At 38.3% G+C, this 14,629-nt stretch overlaps 1 protein-coding gene across 16 annotated transcripts in view; it reads right to left on the bottom strand.

The window, feature by feature from the left end:
• The window catches only part of MAP4 (microtubule associated protein 4), a 178,164-nt gene that overhangs the window by 36,894 nt on the left and 126,641 nt on the right, over nt 1–14,629 (bottom strand). For 11 of the 16 annotated variants that reach the window (XM_079116675.1, XM_079116672.1, XM_079116669.1 and 8 more), the window contains 2 exons: nt 14,515–14,628; nt 9,227–12,556 (listed from right to left, as the gene is read on the bottom strand). In XM_079116675.1, coding sequence (XP_078972801.1) covers nt 9,227–12,556; nt 14,515–14,628 — 3,444 coding nt within the window. The remainder of the gene's footprint in view (nt 1–9,226; nt 12,557–14,514; nt 14,629) is intronic. The other 5 variants (XM_079116663.1, XM_079116664.1, XM_079116665.1 and 2 more) reach the window with 1 other exon arrangement.

Here is a 14,629-nt window from a genome sequence, read left to right as displayed (position 1 = left end):
CTTCAAATCTCACATATCCTGCCTCAATCGTCTTATCCATAAATAAATGATTGCAAACTATGAATCTGACAAAAGACAAGAAGCAAGAAGCAGGAAAATGAAGCTAGACAGTCACAAAGGAGCACGTACTCCATACTATATCATTCAATATGGAACAGAAATGTAGTCAACCTAAAAGGAGATAGCGATGGGGTCGGCATCTGGTCATTGGGCCAAGAGAGGCCTCAGAGTTTCAGGCTTAAGAGATAGAGTGCTGGAAGAGAGAATCTGGGAGTTGAAGTGAAGAAGTTCAATTCCCACACAAGAGGTGAGGGCCCAAGACACCATGTCAGTCAGATGCTCAAGCATGCAGATAAGCTTGGAGGTCACTTAAAGGTCTGAGCACAAGAGGAGAACAGAAGGAATTATGGAGATAACTTCAGAATCCACTCCACCTGTAGGTGTGAGGACCAAGGTAAGATCTATGAAAAGTTTTTAACATGGCAGAAACACAATATACTTGCTGATGCTAGCTTTAAAACAAAACACTAAGCAACTGTATTTATATAGGAAGTAGGTCTTTCCACTCCCAATAGGGAATTTAATGTGAAATAATAAAGCCCAAGTTCTTGGACTGGAAAACTAATACACTCTGATAAAGAGAGTAGGCAAACGACCCATTACCACCTGTAAGAGACACCATATAAGCCCTGATTTTAACCACTAATTAACAGAAAAAAAGCAATAACGATCTACTTACTGAATCCTTTTCAAGATAAGGTAATTCCATAAAAATGGTACTCAAGGACACTACGTATGTGCACAGGGCAGAATCAGAATGCAGGAGCTTCTTTAACCCAATCTTCTAATTTTACCAAGGAGCAAATTGGGCTCCATAGGGAAAAAAGTGGTTTGCTCAAGATCAAATGGCAAAAATTTAATGGAAAAGCCACATAAAAGATGCCTAGTTTCTGACTACCAATCTTTCCGCACCTCTGAGAAAAACTAATCTTACTTACTGGATAACTCTCCCATTTTCTTAATATTTTTAGTTATACATGGACACAATACTTTTATTTCTTTATTTTTTTATGTGGCGCTGAGGCTCAAACCCAGTGCCTCACATGAGCTAGGCAAGCATTCTACTACTGAACCAGAACCACAGGCCCAACAGTCCCTTTTTCTAAAAAGAACTTTTTTTTTTCTGATGCTGGAGAGTGAACCCAGGGCTCTGCACATGCTAGGCAAATGCTCTACCACTGAGCTACATCTCCAGTTAGACTCTCCTTGTTAATGTCCCTTTTTTTTTTTTTTTGATCAGTGAAGAAAACTATTTCAAAGGAGCTGGGTACAGTGGCACATGCCTGTAATTCCAGCAACTTGGAAGGCTGAGGCAGGAGGATGGCAAATTCAAGGTCAGCCTAGGCAACTTAGTGAGACCCTGTTTCAAAATTTAAAAAAATTTAAAAGGACTGGGGATATAAATCAGTGAAAGAGTGCTTATCTACCATGGGGCTCAATTCCCCGTACTACAAAACAAAAACAAAAACAAAACCTGCCGGGTATGGTGGTGCCAGAGGATGGCCAAGTCAGTGTCAGAGACCAATTTAGAACCACAGACATAATCTCATTCAGGAATGCACATTTACTCACAGAAGAGAGCTGTAGCAAGGAACTCAAATCTGCCAGTCACTGTGATATTACATCAAGTTGGTATACTCTATTTTTAAAAAGTATTTAAAAAAATTTTTTTAGTTGTCACTGCTGAGAATCGAACCCATCACTTCACACATGCTAGGCAAGCACTCAACCACTGAGCCACAACTCCAACCCTTTACATCAAGTCTTAAAGGGTGAGTCTGCTCATGGAAAAAGACGACTACTTAAATGCAGAAGACATAAATTCTAAACTCACATGACACTGCAATTCCTTGATTCTCTAGGTTATCTTCCCACTCAATCAGAACTGGCTTAAATGTCCTTGTAGAGCCTCCCAGACTTCCCCTCCCAAAGTGAGTCCTTCATATTTCCACAAAACTTTACCCCTTCCTAGGATTTGGAAAGTACATGATAATCTTTTATTTATATGCCTTTACTGGGAGATTCTAGAAGACAGGATGGTGACCTGTCCCTTTCTGCTGTGCATGTGACCAGCAAAATGCTTGACAAAGTAAAGAGTTTCTCAAAAAAAGGTCTGCTAAGTGAAAGAATGGATAAATTCCTTTTACACTGCCTCTATGTCATTTGACCTGACCTTCCCATACTTAAAGCTGTCTTCAATTCATCCCAAGAGGTGGTGACTTTGAATATTCTTTGGGTTAAAGATTTAGAGAGTCCATTTTATTCTAAGTCTGATAAAATGGTATGGATTTCTGTGTTGCTGATCAGAAGATGATTTCTAAGACTCTTATCAGATATATAATGACACGTCAAGCCTCCAAGGGCTCTGCACAGTCTATAAGGCTTGATCCTAGCAGATGCACTACAGATGTTTCTGTTTTTTTGCCTTGTGCCTGGAGCTAGTATTTAACCTGTTCAGGGCCTTAGGTTTTGTATGCTCTGGTGACTAGTTTCTTTGCTTTCTTTCTTATCAGTTACTAAGGCAACGATACTTTCCAAACGGACCAACTGTTCCCTGTTATTGTGGCCAGGAAGTGATTCTAATAAATTATCATTACAATGAAAGTTGATAATTATACTAATTACAAAGACTGATGATACTCTTTACTAATACAAGCTGAAAGCTGTGAAGCAAATGATGGCTGTGTCATACATATATACATGTATGCAAAACCATTAAAAATCATATTCTACTGAATTTTAGAAACATTTCTTGGGACACGTTTAACTGATGATTCTCTTGATTAACTTTTAAAAAGTCGGAAAGCAAACAGAATGAAAAAATGAAGCTAGTAATCTGATTTACATGAACCCAAATCATTAACATGTTTATAAATGAAAAACTCTCCAAGAAGTACAACTTTGGAAATTCCAGGCTTTTATTCTTTTAAGTATAGAATTGACTTTTCCCATGGCTTCCCCCCAAAAGAAGAGAAAATCTCAAACTAAAACTAGACAGAAACACAATTCCTGCCCCCAATCACTTTCAGCATAAATCTAAGATCCTCTGCTTATGGAGGTACACATAGGACACCCAGGATCTTTTAGGAGATTATCTACTTTTCTGTAATCTCCTCTCAAAAAGCTTCACAGATCTATCCGTTTCCCAAATGACTTAAGTGCTAGTCAGACCACAATGTTTGCTATTCCTCAAATATTTCATGCACCTGCAGGTCACTATTCATTCTAACCCCTAGAATGCTTTACCCCACTTTGCTCAGAAAACTCTTAGCCACATTCAGACCCATTCATACCTCACAGGCCCTTGCTCTCCTACAAGGGCTCAGTCCCTGTCTGTTCTATAATCCTGCAGCATATAGCTTGTGCTTCTATTCTCTCTCTGGAGTAAAATCGTCTATCTCCCCTCTCTGGAACCCTTAAAGACTACAGAATGTGTTTCATTACCTACTTTTACAGTATAGGAAAAACCTCACTTGGTATCTGTTAAATGAAAGAATGAACTAAATATCAGAAAGTTCAAATCATGTTGCATGCTCATTTGTGCAGAATAGGCAAGCTTTATACTTAAATATTGTCTAAAACTTATAAAAATTACCACCAATTCTAACCACTTTAAAGACTAACAATTTCAATCTTTTCACAGATGAGATGACCTGCTTCAGTAAATGTGTCACAGGTAAAAATAATGAAAGTCACCTTATTTTCAAGAAGTGAATATATTTATAATACTGAAATTCGGAAGCCAAGTTGTTTATCATTTGTCTTCCAAATCTCCTAATGCTGTAAGTCAGAGGGAAAAAGTGAGAGAATGCAAAGGAAGAATTTCCTTTTAAAAGTAGAATATTAGGTGGCTCGGGTACAGTTCAGTGGTACACTTTTTGACTAGTGTATTAAAGGCACATGGTTTGATTCCTACCACTGGAAGAAGAAGAAACAAAAAAAAAGTAGGACAGGAGCCCAGTGGTACAGTTCGTGCTTAGCACACATGAAGCTTTAAGTTCGATCCCCAGCACCCTCCAAAAATAGACAGACAAAAGCAGGATAACTAATAGTTTGAACTAATACTTAAAAAAAAAAAAAAAATTAGATGTTCCCTGTCAAACAAGGTAATAGTAGCACTCACTATATAGGATTGTTTGAAGGTTAAAAGAGTTTAGAATGGGCATATGGTTAAGTCTCACTAAATGGTAGCTATTTTTAGTTATGTGATGTTTAGAATCCAAATAAACTTCATTAAGATGATAGTAAGAAAAAGGCCAGAGAAAGAGAGGGTGAGTGGGGTAAAGCAATGAAGAAAGGTACTTAAGTGATGGCACTCCAGTTAAGACATTATCAAACAGGTACTCCTCCGGTTGTAAAATAGTAGCAAGTTCTAAGATTACAAATGATTTTTTCATCTGCTGAGCATATTTTATTTATGTACAAGGGCCTTGAAACTGTTAAGATTCTGGGTTTATAAATTACTTCAAGTTTCACACTAAGAAAATTTCCCACCATAAACTGACATTCCCAGCTGCTAGGAGACAGTTGAAGAGCTCAAGCAAATTGAAGAAAAAGAAATGAAGCTAGATAAAAAGGAGACCAGGCTTCAGCATGGCAAATGCAAGGCCTATCTATACGGATCCCTAACTATGCCTTTTACAGTAATGACACCCCATGTGCACTGTCATTCAGAGCTCTACGTAGTTTCCAGGGGAATAAAGGGGGTACCATAATCATATGGAACATCCTTTCAAACTTGTGCTTCTCTGCTTCCCTTCCCTTCCTTTCCCTTCCCTTCCCTTCCCTTCCCTTCCCTTCACAAAACAAAACAAAACAAAACAAAAACACAGTCCCACAAGAAGTTCATTTTTGACAAGCTGAGCCCAGACTTCCTTAAGTATCTCATTAATCCTTCCTAGGTGGAACAACATGCAAAAGATGTGAGTTTCCCTGAACTTGAGAGTGGCATGAAAAAAAGATAATAATAACAGGATAGAAAACAGTAAGATGGAAAAGACTTGAGCAATATATTTACTTGTCCCACATCCAAACAGGATAAAATCAGCAAAATCATTTATAATTTAAAGAATGTCTTCAAGCATCACGTATATGTAAAGTTCTACGCTGGGTATGAAGAACACATGAATAAATCAAACAGACTCTGTATGGAGAATAAGATACTAGACAGAACTAAAAGACCTAGATTCTAAGTCTAAATTAATTTCTGATTCACAATTTATATCCTCATGTGTCTTTAGTACTCTAGCTGGAAATAAGTTTAGCAACTGCTTAAACACTAAAAGAAAAAAAATATAATTACTAATTAGCAACCATCATCTTTTTCTTTGGCAGTGGCTAAAAACTTCTGGAAGGTTCCTCTGAGGCAAGAATGCAGAAAGCATTAACTTTAGACTCTGCAAGACTTGGGTTCCAGTTCTAGCTCTGCCATTTTACTATCTATATGAGCTTAATCTTGAGAGCCTCCATTTTCTCATCTGTAAAATGGAATTTTTCATAATATTGTTGTGTGTGTGTGAGAGAGAGAGCAAGTGAGAGAGAGAGAAATTGCAATTGCTATTCCACTAATATCTTTACTAACAAATATTGAAAAACATGGGTAATACCACCTGACCACAGGACAAATGAGGACAAAATATGTGAGAATTAGTGGTAATCTCAGGGTGGGACAGTCAACACAAAAAATTCAAAGTAAGGATAAAAGATGAAATTTAACAAGGCCAAATCTAGTACCAGTTACGGAAAAAACATCAGAGCCTACACGGACCACAAATGGATGGACATAATGGGACACCCAGTTTAGATTCCTATCACAAACCCTGTGTTCCCCAACACACCAATGCCCTGCCCCAGAGCTGCAGGCTCGCCTGAAGCTCTGCACTTGCACATTTGCCTGGTTTCTGGATACTCTGGAATAAGTTTTGCCAGAAATGTACAAAACCTGTATGACTAGAACATCCAAACACCAGTGATGAACCAACACTGACAACATGAAAGGCATATTATACTGCTGAATAAAAAAACTCAACATATAACATATCAGCTCCCATAAGGATAATATAGATACATCATTGATTCCAAGAAAAATAGACTGGATTTTTTTTTCTTTTACAAAATTATACAAGTCAATTTTCAGGTTTATATGTAATAATAATAATAATAATAGGACAAGTATGAAAGACAGCAACGGGGCAAATAGTGCTTGCCCTACTCTACATATTAAAATATATTAAGCCGGTTGTTACTGAAGTTTGAATGGAGAAAAGATCAATGCATGAGGGGTGAGGGAAGTTCAGAAGTATACCAAGCATGACGAAAGTGGTGTTATCAGTAGAGATACTATACACAAATGACAATGGGATGCCCAAGTAATCCTACATCACATCTTATAAAAATAAATGAAGACAAAATCCAGAAATAAGTAAATTTTAGATTGCTGGCAGACTTAAAAGGTGTAATTAAAAATTAATAGAAAATATTTTTAGAAATTCAAAATGGAGATGGGTTTTATAAATATTATCGATGATACACAAAGTGGTCATTAAGTAAATAAATCTATCTTGAAAAAATATTTTTTCACCTATTATATCAGTATACATAACAACAACAAGAAGTCACATTAGGGGCATGGGGTTGTGGCTCAGTGATAGAGTGTTTGCCTAGCACGTGTGAGGCACTGAGTTCGATTCTCAGCACCATATATAAGTAAATAAATAAGTTCATAAATAAATGAGTAAGTAAATAAAACGAAGGCCCATCAACAATTAAAAAACTTTATGTGTTAAATATATATTTATAAAAGAAGTCACATTAGTAGAGAAAATACAGGGAAACAGGTCTTCATCTGGGTTGACAGTAGACTAACTCTAAAACATCTCTATGGCCCAACAGTGAGCAATTTGGCAACACCTTTCAAAATTATAAATACACCTTCTTCAAACCAGTGTTTCAACTCTGGAGCCCATTTGAATCTGACAGATACACTGGCAGGAGTATGACATTTTGTAAACAAAAGGAATGAGGCTGCTTTCTTTGTTCTGATTTTTAAGGATTTCTTTAAAAATTGTTAAATTTAAAAGGCAAAACCAAGTCCGGTGTGGCAGCACACACCTGTAATCCCAGAGACTTGGGAGACTGAGGCAGGAGGATCTCAAGTTCAAGGTCAGCCTCAGCAACTAAGTGAGACCCTGTCTCAAAATAAAAAGTAAAAAAGGGCTAAAGTGTGGCTCAGTGACAGAGTGGCCCTGGGTTCAATCCCCAGTTCCTCAAAAGGAAAACAAACAAAATTAAAAAGCAGGGCACACATCAGTATGTATGTCATGTCTCATTTATATAAAATCAGGAAATATATATGTCACTGCTATTTTAAGCATAAATGATCTGGAAGGATGTGTACAATACTATTAAAATTGGTTGCCTCTGAAGACTGAAAACCAGATGGGGTTAATGGAGGAGGCTGATTTATATTTTATTGCACATTCCTTTGTACCATGTGAATGTGTTAACCTATGCAAAAATCAGTCAAACTTTTTTTTTTTTAACTAAGTACAGAGTTTTCCCTAAGTACAGAGTGTCCTTAGGGAAAATATATAGTAGAATTCAGAGAAGATAAATAATACATTTTATCTAAAATCCATTACCCTCTTTCTCCACCACTTTTCAAGGACACTCCTAACACATAGTCTCTGAGCTTGACCTGGCCAAGGCAGGGCCTCAAAAGTTCTGCAGCACCTGTCTGTTTCAAAAATCCTTTTTATGCATTTCTTTGGAAATACCATGCAAAAATTATTTATTTGACAATACTACTATATCTTTGGAAATACTGGTTAGATTTCCACAAAATTTACACATTACCCTTTGGATCACTGCTAAACTAAAGAAATGGCCAAGAAGCCAAAACTAAAAAAATGCATAGAATAGGGGGGTGCCCTATACATACTACTGTACTCAGTTTGCCTTAGTTAAAGGGTGACAATAGAAGGAAAATAAAAGCAGAAAAGATGAATATATTGTACACAAATAATAACAGTCAGCATTCTTTACTTATATAGTCTAAGTATTCCTTACTAGGTACAAATCCATGCATAGCACAAGCTTTACAGAAAAGAACAGGTCCAAACTGTGCAGAATATAACTCCATGATGAAGTCTCTGCAGGCTACTTGGCTAAGATCAACTGGTGAGTTTTTGTTTTTGTTTTAAATTTCTGGTGTTAGTAGCTCTATCATGCAAGCTGGGAAACAGTGATTAAGAAAGAATGTCATTTGTGGGCTGCAAAAAACTTCAAAGGCAAGGAAATACATTTCAAGGTTAGTCCCAGGGAAGTCGACATTAAGTACATACTTTTCAAGGGGGAAAAAAAGGCTAACTAGTTCTACATCTTAAATAAATCATCTCCAATCTCATTCTAATTGCATGGTTAATTAGAACCAAAGGGGCAAAAATTATGAGGAATCCATAATGGGCCAAGTCTTATGAACTATGTTTCATAGACATAGACTATGCCCAAAACTCTAACACACATTTAACAGTCTGCTAATGGCTGTAAGCAACAAATTGGTCAAAGAATGTGGCTGTATCTAGAGATCATTTCCCACTACTAGAAACAAATAAAGTCTATGCCCACCAGTGCTAGTCTGAAGCTACCATTTCCCCAAAAGAGAACAGATCATTTTCACTAGCTCTATAAGCAATTTAGATATTTATTCCCACTAGCACAAGCTACATATATACCCGGGGGGGGGGGGGTGCGGGGGGGGGCGAGAATCTCATGTACTCAGGTAGACATGAAACATTTTCTTTCTTCCTATGAATCCTTATACCAATCAATGATTAAAATTTGGTTGTAAACATTGTAGGAGGCACAATTTTTTTTAAAATCAATAATGGTGGACAGTGAAAGAGTTTCTTTTCAACTTCCCCTAAAATTCAAGGTTCAGTACTAAGTAAAAAGGCATGCAACTGAGTCCCTAGGCTCCTCAAGCTGGACACAGGGCATGCCTTGGCTGCAGAAAACATGTAAGTAGCAGTTAAAGGTTTTCATGCCAACAAACCAAGATTAACAAGGATTATTAGAATCTGGATGGAACCAAGGCACAAGTTTTTTGTCTTTTTGATGCAGACTCAAAAGCCACAAGCACACACATTTTGTCATGGCAGGTTCATACCACTGGATTTCAGGTGTTTGGATCTCTCTCGTTCCTGGGATGTAGATTTTGGCAAAAGGGGAGTAAGTCCTCGGGACTTTGTAGGTCTCATGTAGCCTTTCATTGGTTCTATCATTTTGCTTTTATCTTCCTTCTTTTCTTCTCCCAGTGTCTTTGGTTCAGATTTTTCTGTCATTTTCTGAGGTTCTTCCATGATGTTATCTTTGAGTTCTGGGAGTTGAAGACCCTTGGAAGCAGTCATTTCTAACTTATCTACCACCCCTGAAGGAGGAACTTCAACTTTGCCACATGAGAAACTGGACTGGAGTTCTGGTGTTGGTGGGGAAACACATTCCAATTCTGTGACTTTAAAAGTCAGTCTAATGTCTTTAAATCTATCCTTTTCATGTTCTGGAGGCAAAAGAGTCACATCTACCTCCTTATTCAAATAATCTGGGCCCTTAGAATCTCTATCTTTAGTATTTTGGTCCTCGAGGAAACTGAGGTTTTGGGCTTTGTCTCCCAATAAGTCAGGAGTTTGAGCAGAAGTAGAGTCTTTTTCAGTCTCCTTCTCTGTATTCACTGAAGATGTTGGGAAATCACCCCTATCTGCATATGCTGCTAGGACTCCTGTCTCTCCTGGCAGGCCCTGGACTTCTGTGGGCACTTCAGGAAGATGGTGCCCTTTTGCTGGCTCTGTGATTTGCTCTACTGAAAACTTGGATGCATCACAGTTCAGCAACTCAGATTCTCCTACCACATGCCCTTCATCTGTCCCTGCTTCATTTTTCATGGGACCAGCAAGCTCACTTTGATTCTTAAGACAGTAATCTTCCCGACTATTCACTGTTTCTATGGCTGCTATAAAAGGCAGGGCAATTCCTTCTGTGCTGGTAGATGGCATATCAGCAGAAGGAGTTTTGGGTCTTTCTTGCCCTAGGACCCCATCTTTGTTGCAGTTATCTTCCACTAATAATTTAGAAATCTGAGCTGGGACTCTCTCTTCCCCACTTTTTGCCAAGGTGTCTGGTAAGGAATTATTTTCCTTTACTACTTGAGGAGGAGGAAGAGTGGGCAGTTTTTTACAGGCTGCTGATTCCACAGTCTCTATAGGAGCTGACTTATTCATGAGCCCTGACAGTGTTCTGGGACAGGTAAATGTAATATTTCTATTTTCGTCCACATAGCCCATTCCTTCAATTCTGAGGTCCCCTGTGGTTTCCATGGGAACATGTATTTTTGTTGCATCTATCTTACTCTCCAGAATGTGCTTCTTGGGAGAACTATTTTTAACCTTTTTGCTTTTTTCATCACTACTCCTTTTATTTGGTTTGTCAGCCACTGCTGTGGATCCCTTAGTTGCATCTGTCTTATTCTCCTCGGATGCGACTGAGGGAACAAATCCTGCCCCCTGAATTTGGTCTTGGCAGCTTACATCTGTCACCTTGGCAGCTGGTTCAATAATAGCAGAATCCTTGGCTGTGTTTGTTTTGTTCCCCTCAGGAGCCCCAAGCTCAGCAGAATTAACCTCAACATTTTTACCTTTTCTGTCAAGTGCTTCCACTGTGGGTGTACCTGATGTATGCAAGAACAAAGGATCTTGTATTTTGGGGGAAGTGAGTCCTAATTCCCTGTTTTTATGGGGAATACTATCAGATAATTTTCCATCCTTCCCTTCAAAAGGTGGGTTAGGGATTTCCTCCTTGTTTATGGGATAATTAATTTTAGATTTTTTGTTTTTACCTTCATTACTTCTCTTTTTAGGCTTTTCAGAAAACCAAGGAGTTGACTCATGGTCCATCCAAGGACACTTTCCTTCCTTGCTCGGGTTACTTACACCCATATTTTTGCCTAAGGTTCCTCTTTCTGTCCTAGCATCAGAAGTCTGAGTCAAGGTTGACCCATTTTCCAATGGAATCCATGCCTGCAAAGTGCTTCCCACCCTAGGGTCTGTTATCTCCTTAGCTTCCCCCATCACTATTGCCTCAGTGAAATCAACCATGTATCCTGGTTGCTTTGAAGAATTCAATCCAAGCTCTTCTCTCTTATCCTTAGTAGTCATTTGTTCAGTTTTAGGAACTGGCTCATTTGACACAAGAACAGCCCTTTCATCCTTCTCACTGTCCAGAACATAGAGCAGGTCAGATTTTGTTCTAGGCTTCCCAGAACTCACTCTCACTTTCCCAGAACTTCCCCTTCCCTTCCTGCTTTTGCCATCACCTGGCATTCTCTTAAATGGCTCATTTCCTAGCCCTGGAGCCTGAACTAACACTTGGCCTTGCAGTTGCTCAGAAGTAAAGATGTTGATTTCCTCTTTTTGCTTGGGAAATCCTTCCTTTTTTAGTTCTTTAGCCTCTACAGATCCTTTAAGAAACACTTTCTGGTTGACATTCTGTAGTTTAGTCATTTTACTTTCATCATTCTCTTCTTTGAGACTATCTTCTAATGGATCACTTGCTATTAAAGTTGGTATCAAATTAGTTAATTCTTTTGCTGCTGTGGGTTTTGAAACTCCACTCACAACCTCTTGGTCCAGGATAGGAGACTGGGCCTCTTTAGATCCGATCTCCAAAAGAGCTCCCGCTTTGTGTTCAGAAACTTCTGTCAGGCTGGGAAGGCTCACCATCTGGCTTTTATCCACAGGGGTCTTCAGGAGGGGTGCAGGCTGTGGTTTGTATTCACCCTGCTGCAGCAATTTCTTATCTTGGTTACGTGGCACTGATGTGTTTGCTCTGCCTTCTTCCTCTACTCGCAGCTTGGATTGAGAATTTTCTGCAGTTTTTGGAGTTTCTTCTGGACACAAAGGAACTCTGAGATCCTCTGAGATAAAGTTCTCACCACTGGCTGCTCTGGAATCAACTACACCTTCTCTTTTCAAATTCTCTCTGGATACAAGTCCATATTCCATGTCCACAGTAGCAGACTGACTTGGGAGGACAACTGATTTATGGGGACCAGCCACAAAGGGGTAACCTTTAGGCCCTTCTGCACTGTCATCATTCCAAGATCCAGCAGCCCGGGGTTGAGAATATCTCTTTTGCTTTGGTTTCTTCTTCTTTTTCTTCATCATCATTGGCATGCTTTCTACATCCCAGGCCTCCCTGCTGAAATCCCTCTGGGGTTCAAGGAAGTCAGCATGAACACTTTTCCTTTGGTTCCCAGGATCACCAGAGGAAGCTGAACCAGAGACCCAACCCAACTCACACAAAGGGAAAGGGCCTAGCCTGGGATCAAGAGTCTTCTGTGGAGTCAAGCCTTCCAGAAGCATAGGAGGGGCCCTGGTAGGCTTGGGCCGGGCTGACCTGCAGTCACTGGATCTGCAAACTTGTGTGCCTTGTGTGGGAGGGGCACCTGCAATACATGAAGTTGGCTAAAATTCTAAACAACAAGCTCCTTGTTATTGTTTCTTTAAAAAAAAAAAAAAAGTTCATTTAGTGACTCAGTTAAGCAGTCTGTTTTCACCAACTCAAATACTAATATTTTTAGAAAACCATTCATTCCAAAACATTTCTTATCCTTAACTGGATTTACCAAAGATCATAATCTCAGATAAGAATTTTTTTTCAAACATATTTACAAAATAACAAAATATTTCAAACTTTCTAACCTCCATAATAAGTACTCACCCAGTACCTATACATCTAATCTGACTTATTTCTCTTTGTAATTTTTAATAGGTACACAAGTTCCAATTCTAAACAAGATGAGCAAGAAATAGTGCTCATTTCTTTTTGATGATATTTATTAACTGACTTATTACTAATTCATGATTTGGGACAAAATTTACAATTCTAAGTCTGTCACCAATATTATACTACTCCTTGTCCAACGAACTAGACTGATTCTGGGAAACAGACCAGAAGGCCAGACTTATGCTGCTTTAAAAAAAAAAGATACTGAGTTAGTATTTTGGCCAGAGAAAAATTCTTATCATTCCAGAATCAGAGCATCCTTCTTTGAAAGACAAATGTGTTAGATTTCAATGTTCTGTTCTTAAATGTACTTCCCAAAAGACAAAGAAATATATGTAATGGTAAGTAGATTGACAAGAATTTCAACAATTAGGATAAGCACCCTTGGAAAAGTTTCAGGAAGTAACAATCTGGATCCAAACTCCTGGAAAGAGACTCACTAAGAGCAAGTCTTTAATGGCTCCTGTCAAGTATGACCCAGTGAGTTCATTTCAAAAAACTTTATTTTGTTTTTGTCCTTATCCCTCCAGTGTCCTCTAAATACTGCCCTTAATATCTCACGTTAATTACAGCTTTTCTCAAAAAAATTGTGAGCCATAGCACCTCATAGTACACTTTTTTACACTTAATTTGACAATTAATTAGCAACTACTTGATGCCACCTCTTAATCTATTTTCTTTAATTATTATGTAAATCTTTGATTTTAGAGTTCACTCCTGGGAACTCCTCTTTCTATTCAGGTTACAATAATAAAATAATAACTCGAAGGGTTTCACTTATCTGGAAAACAGGAAGATCAGCAGAGAATGAGGGTGGATATCTATGTGCCTTAGGATGGTCTATTTTGTATACAATTAGCACTTACTTAAATTAAATCTTCACTGACATGCTCGGTCAGTATAACAACATTTAAAGTCCATTCATTTGTTTAGCTCCTACTTGCTGCTAGACGGTGTGTAAATTCTAGGGACTCTAAATGAAGTAAGTCCTGGCCAGGACCTCAAGGAGCTCACATTCCAATCACAGAAACAGAAAAGTATACAGAGAATCATCAAGTTGACATTCATATGCGTGTGTTTCCAGCTTATCATCAAAAACCTGTAATCTTATAAACAACTAATCACACTTAAAGTTGTACAGTATTTCTCAAAGTTTAATACATATGAAAATTATTTTGGAGTGCTGTTGAAATGCAGATTATGATTCTGAAGGTCTGAGATAGGGCCCAAGATTCTGCATTTCTAACATGTTCAGTCACAGTGCAAATGCTGTTGAGCCATGGAACACACTGTAACTAGCAAGACTTTATAGAACATACTAGCTGAAAAACTAAAATACAGGACAAATAAAATGCCAAGGACTACAAAGGAGAGTGAACAGATAAAATGGATCAAAATTTAGTGTCTTGAGTTGATGTAGTGATAATTTTAAATATTTAATAAGTTGACATTCTGCCTAAATAAAATGAAATCCATTGAAGAAAGGAAAATGACCTCATTAACTGCACTGCTAAAGACAACAATGCAACCAGGAAAGCAGGAACAACATCTACCAACATCACTTCAACTGCTCCTAGTTTAAGTTGTTTCAGAGTCCATTTTGTTTTCCTCACTTACCTGAGGTCTCTGAAGAAAGTTCAGAAGGTTGACTGCTCAATGATTTCTTCTGCTCCAATTTCTCTAACACAGAATCTGGCAAGTTGTCCTTTTGGCCTGTGGCTGTGACTGGTTC

This window comes from Sciurus vulgaris, assembly GCF_902686455.1.
Source record: "Sciurus vulgaris genome assembly, chromosome: 16".
Lineage (NCBI taxonomy): Eukaryota > Metazoa > Chordata > Mammalia > Rodentia > Sciuridae > Sciurus > Sciurus vulgaris.
Note: the sequence above shows the minus strand (reverse complement) of the source record. Positions and strands in the feature narration are given on the sequence as shown.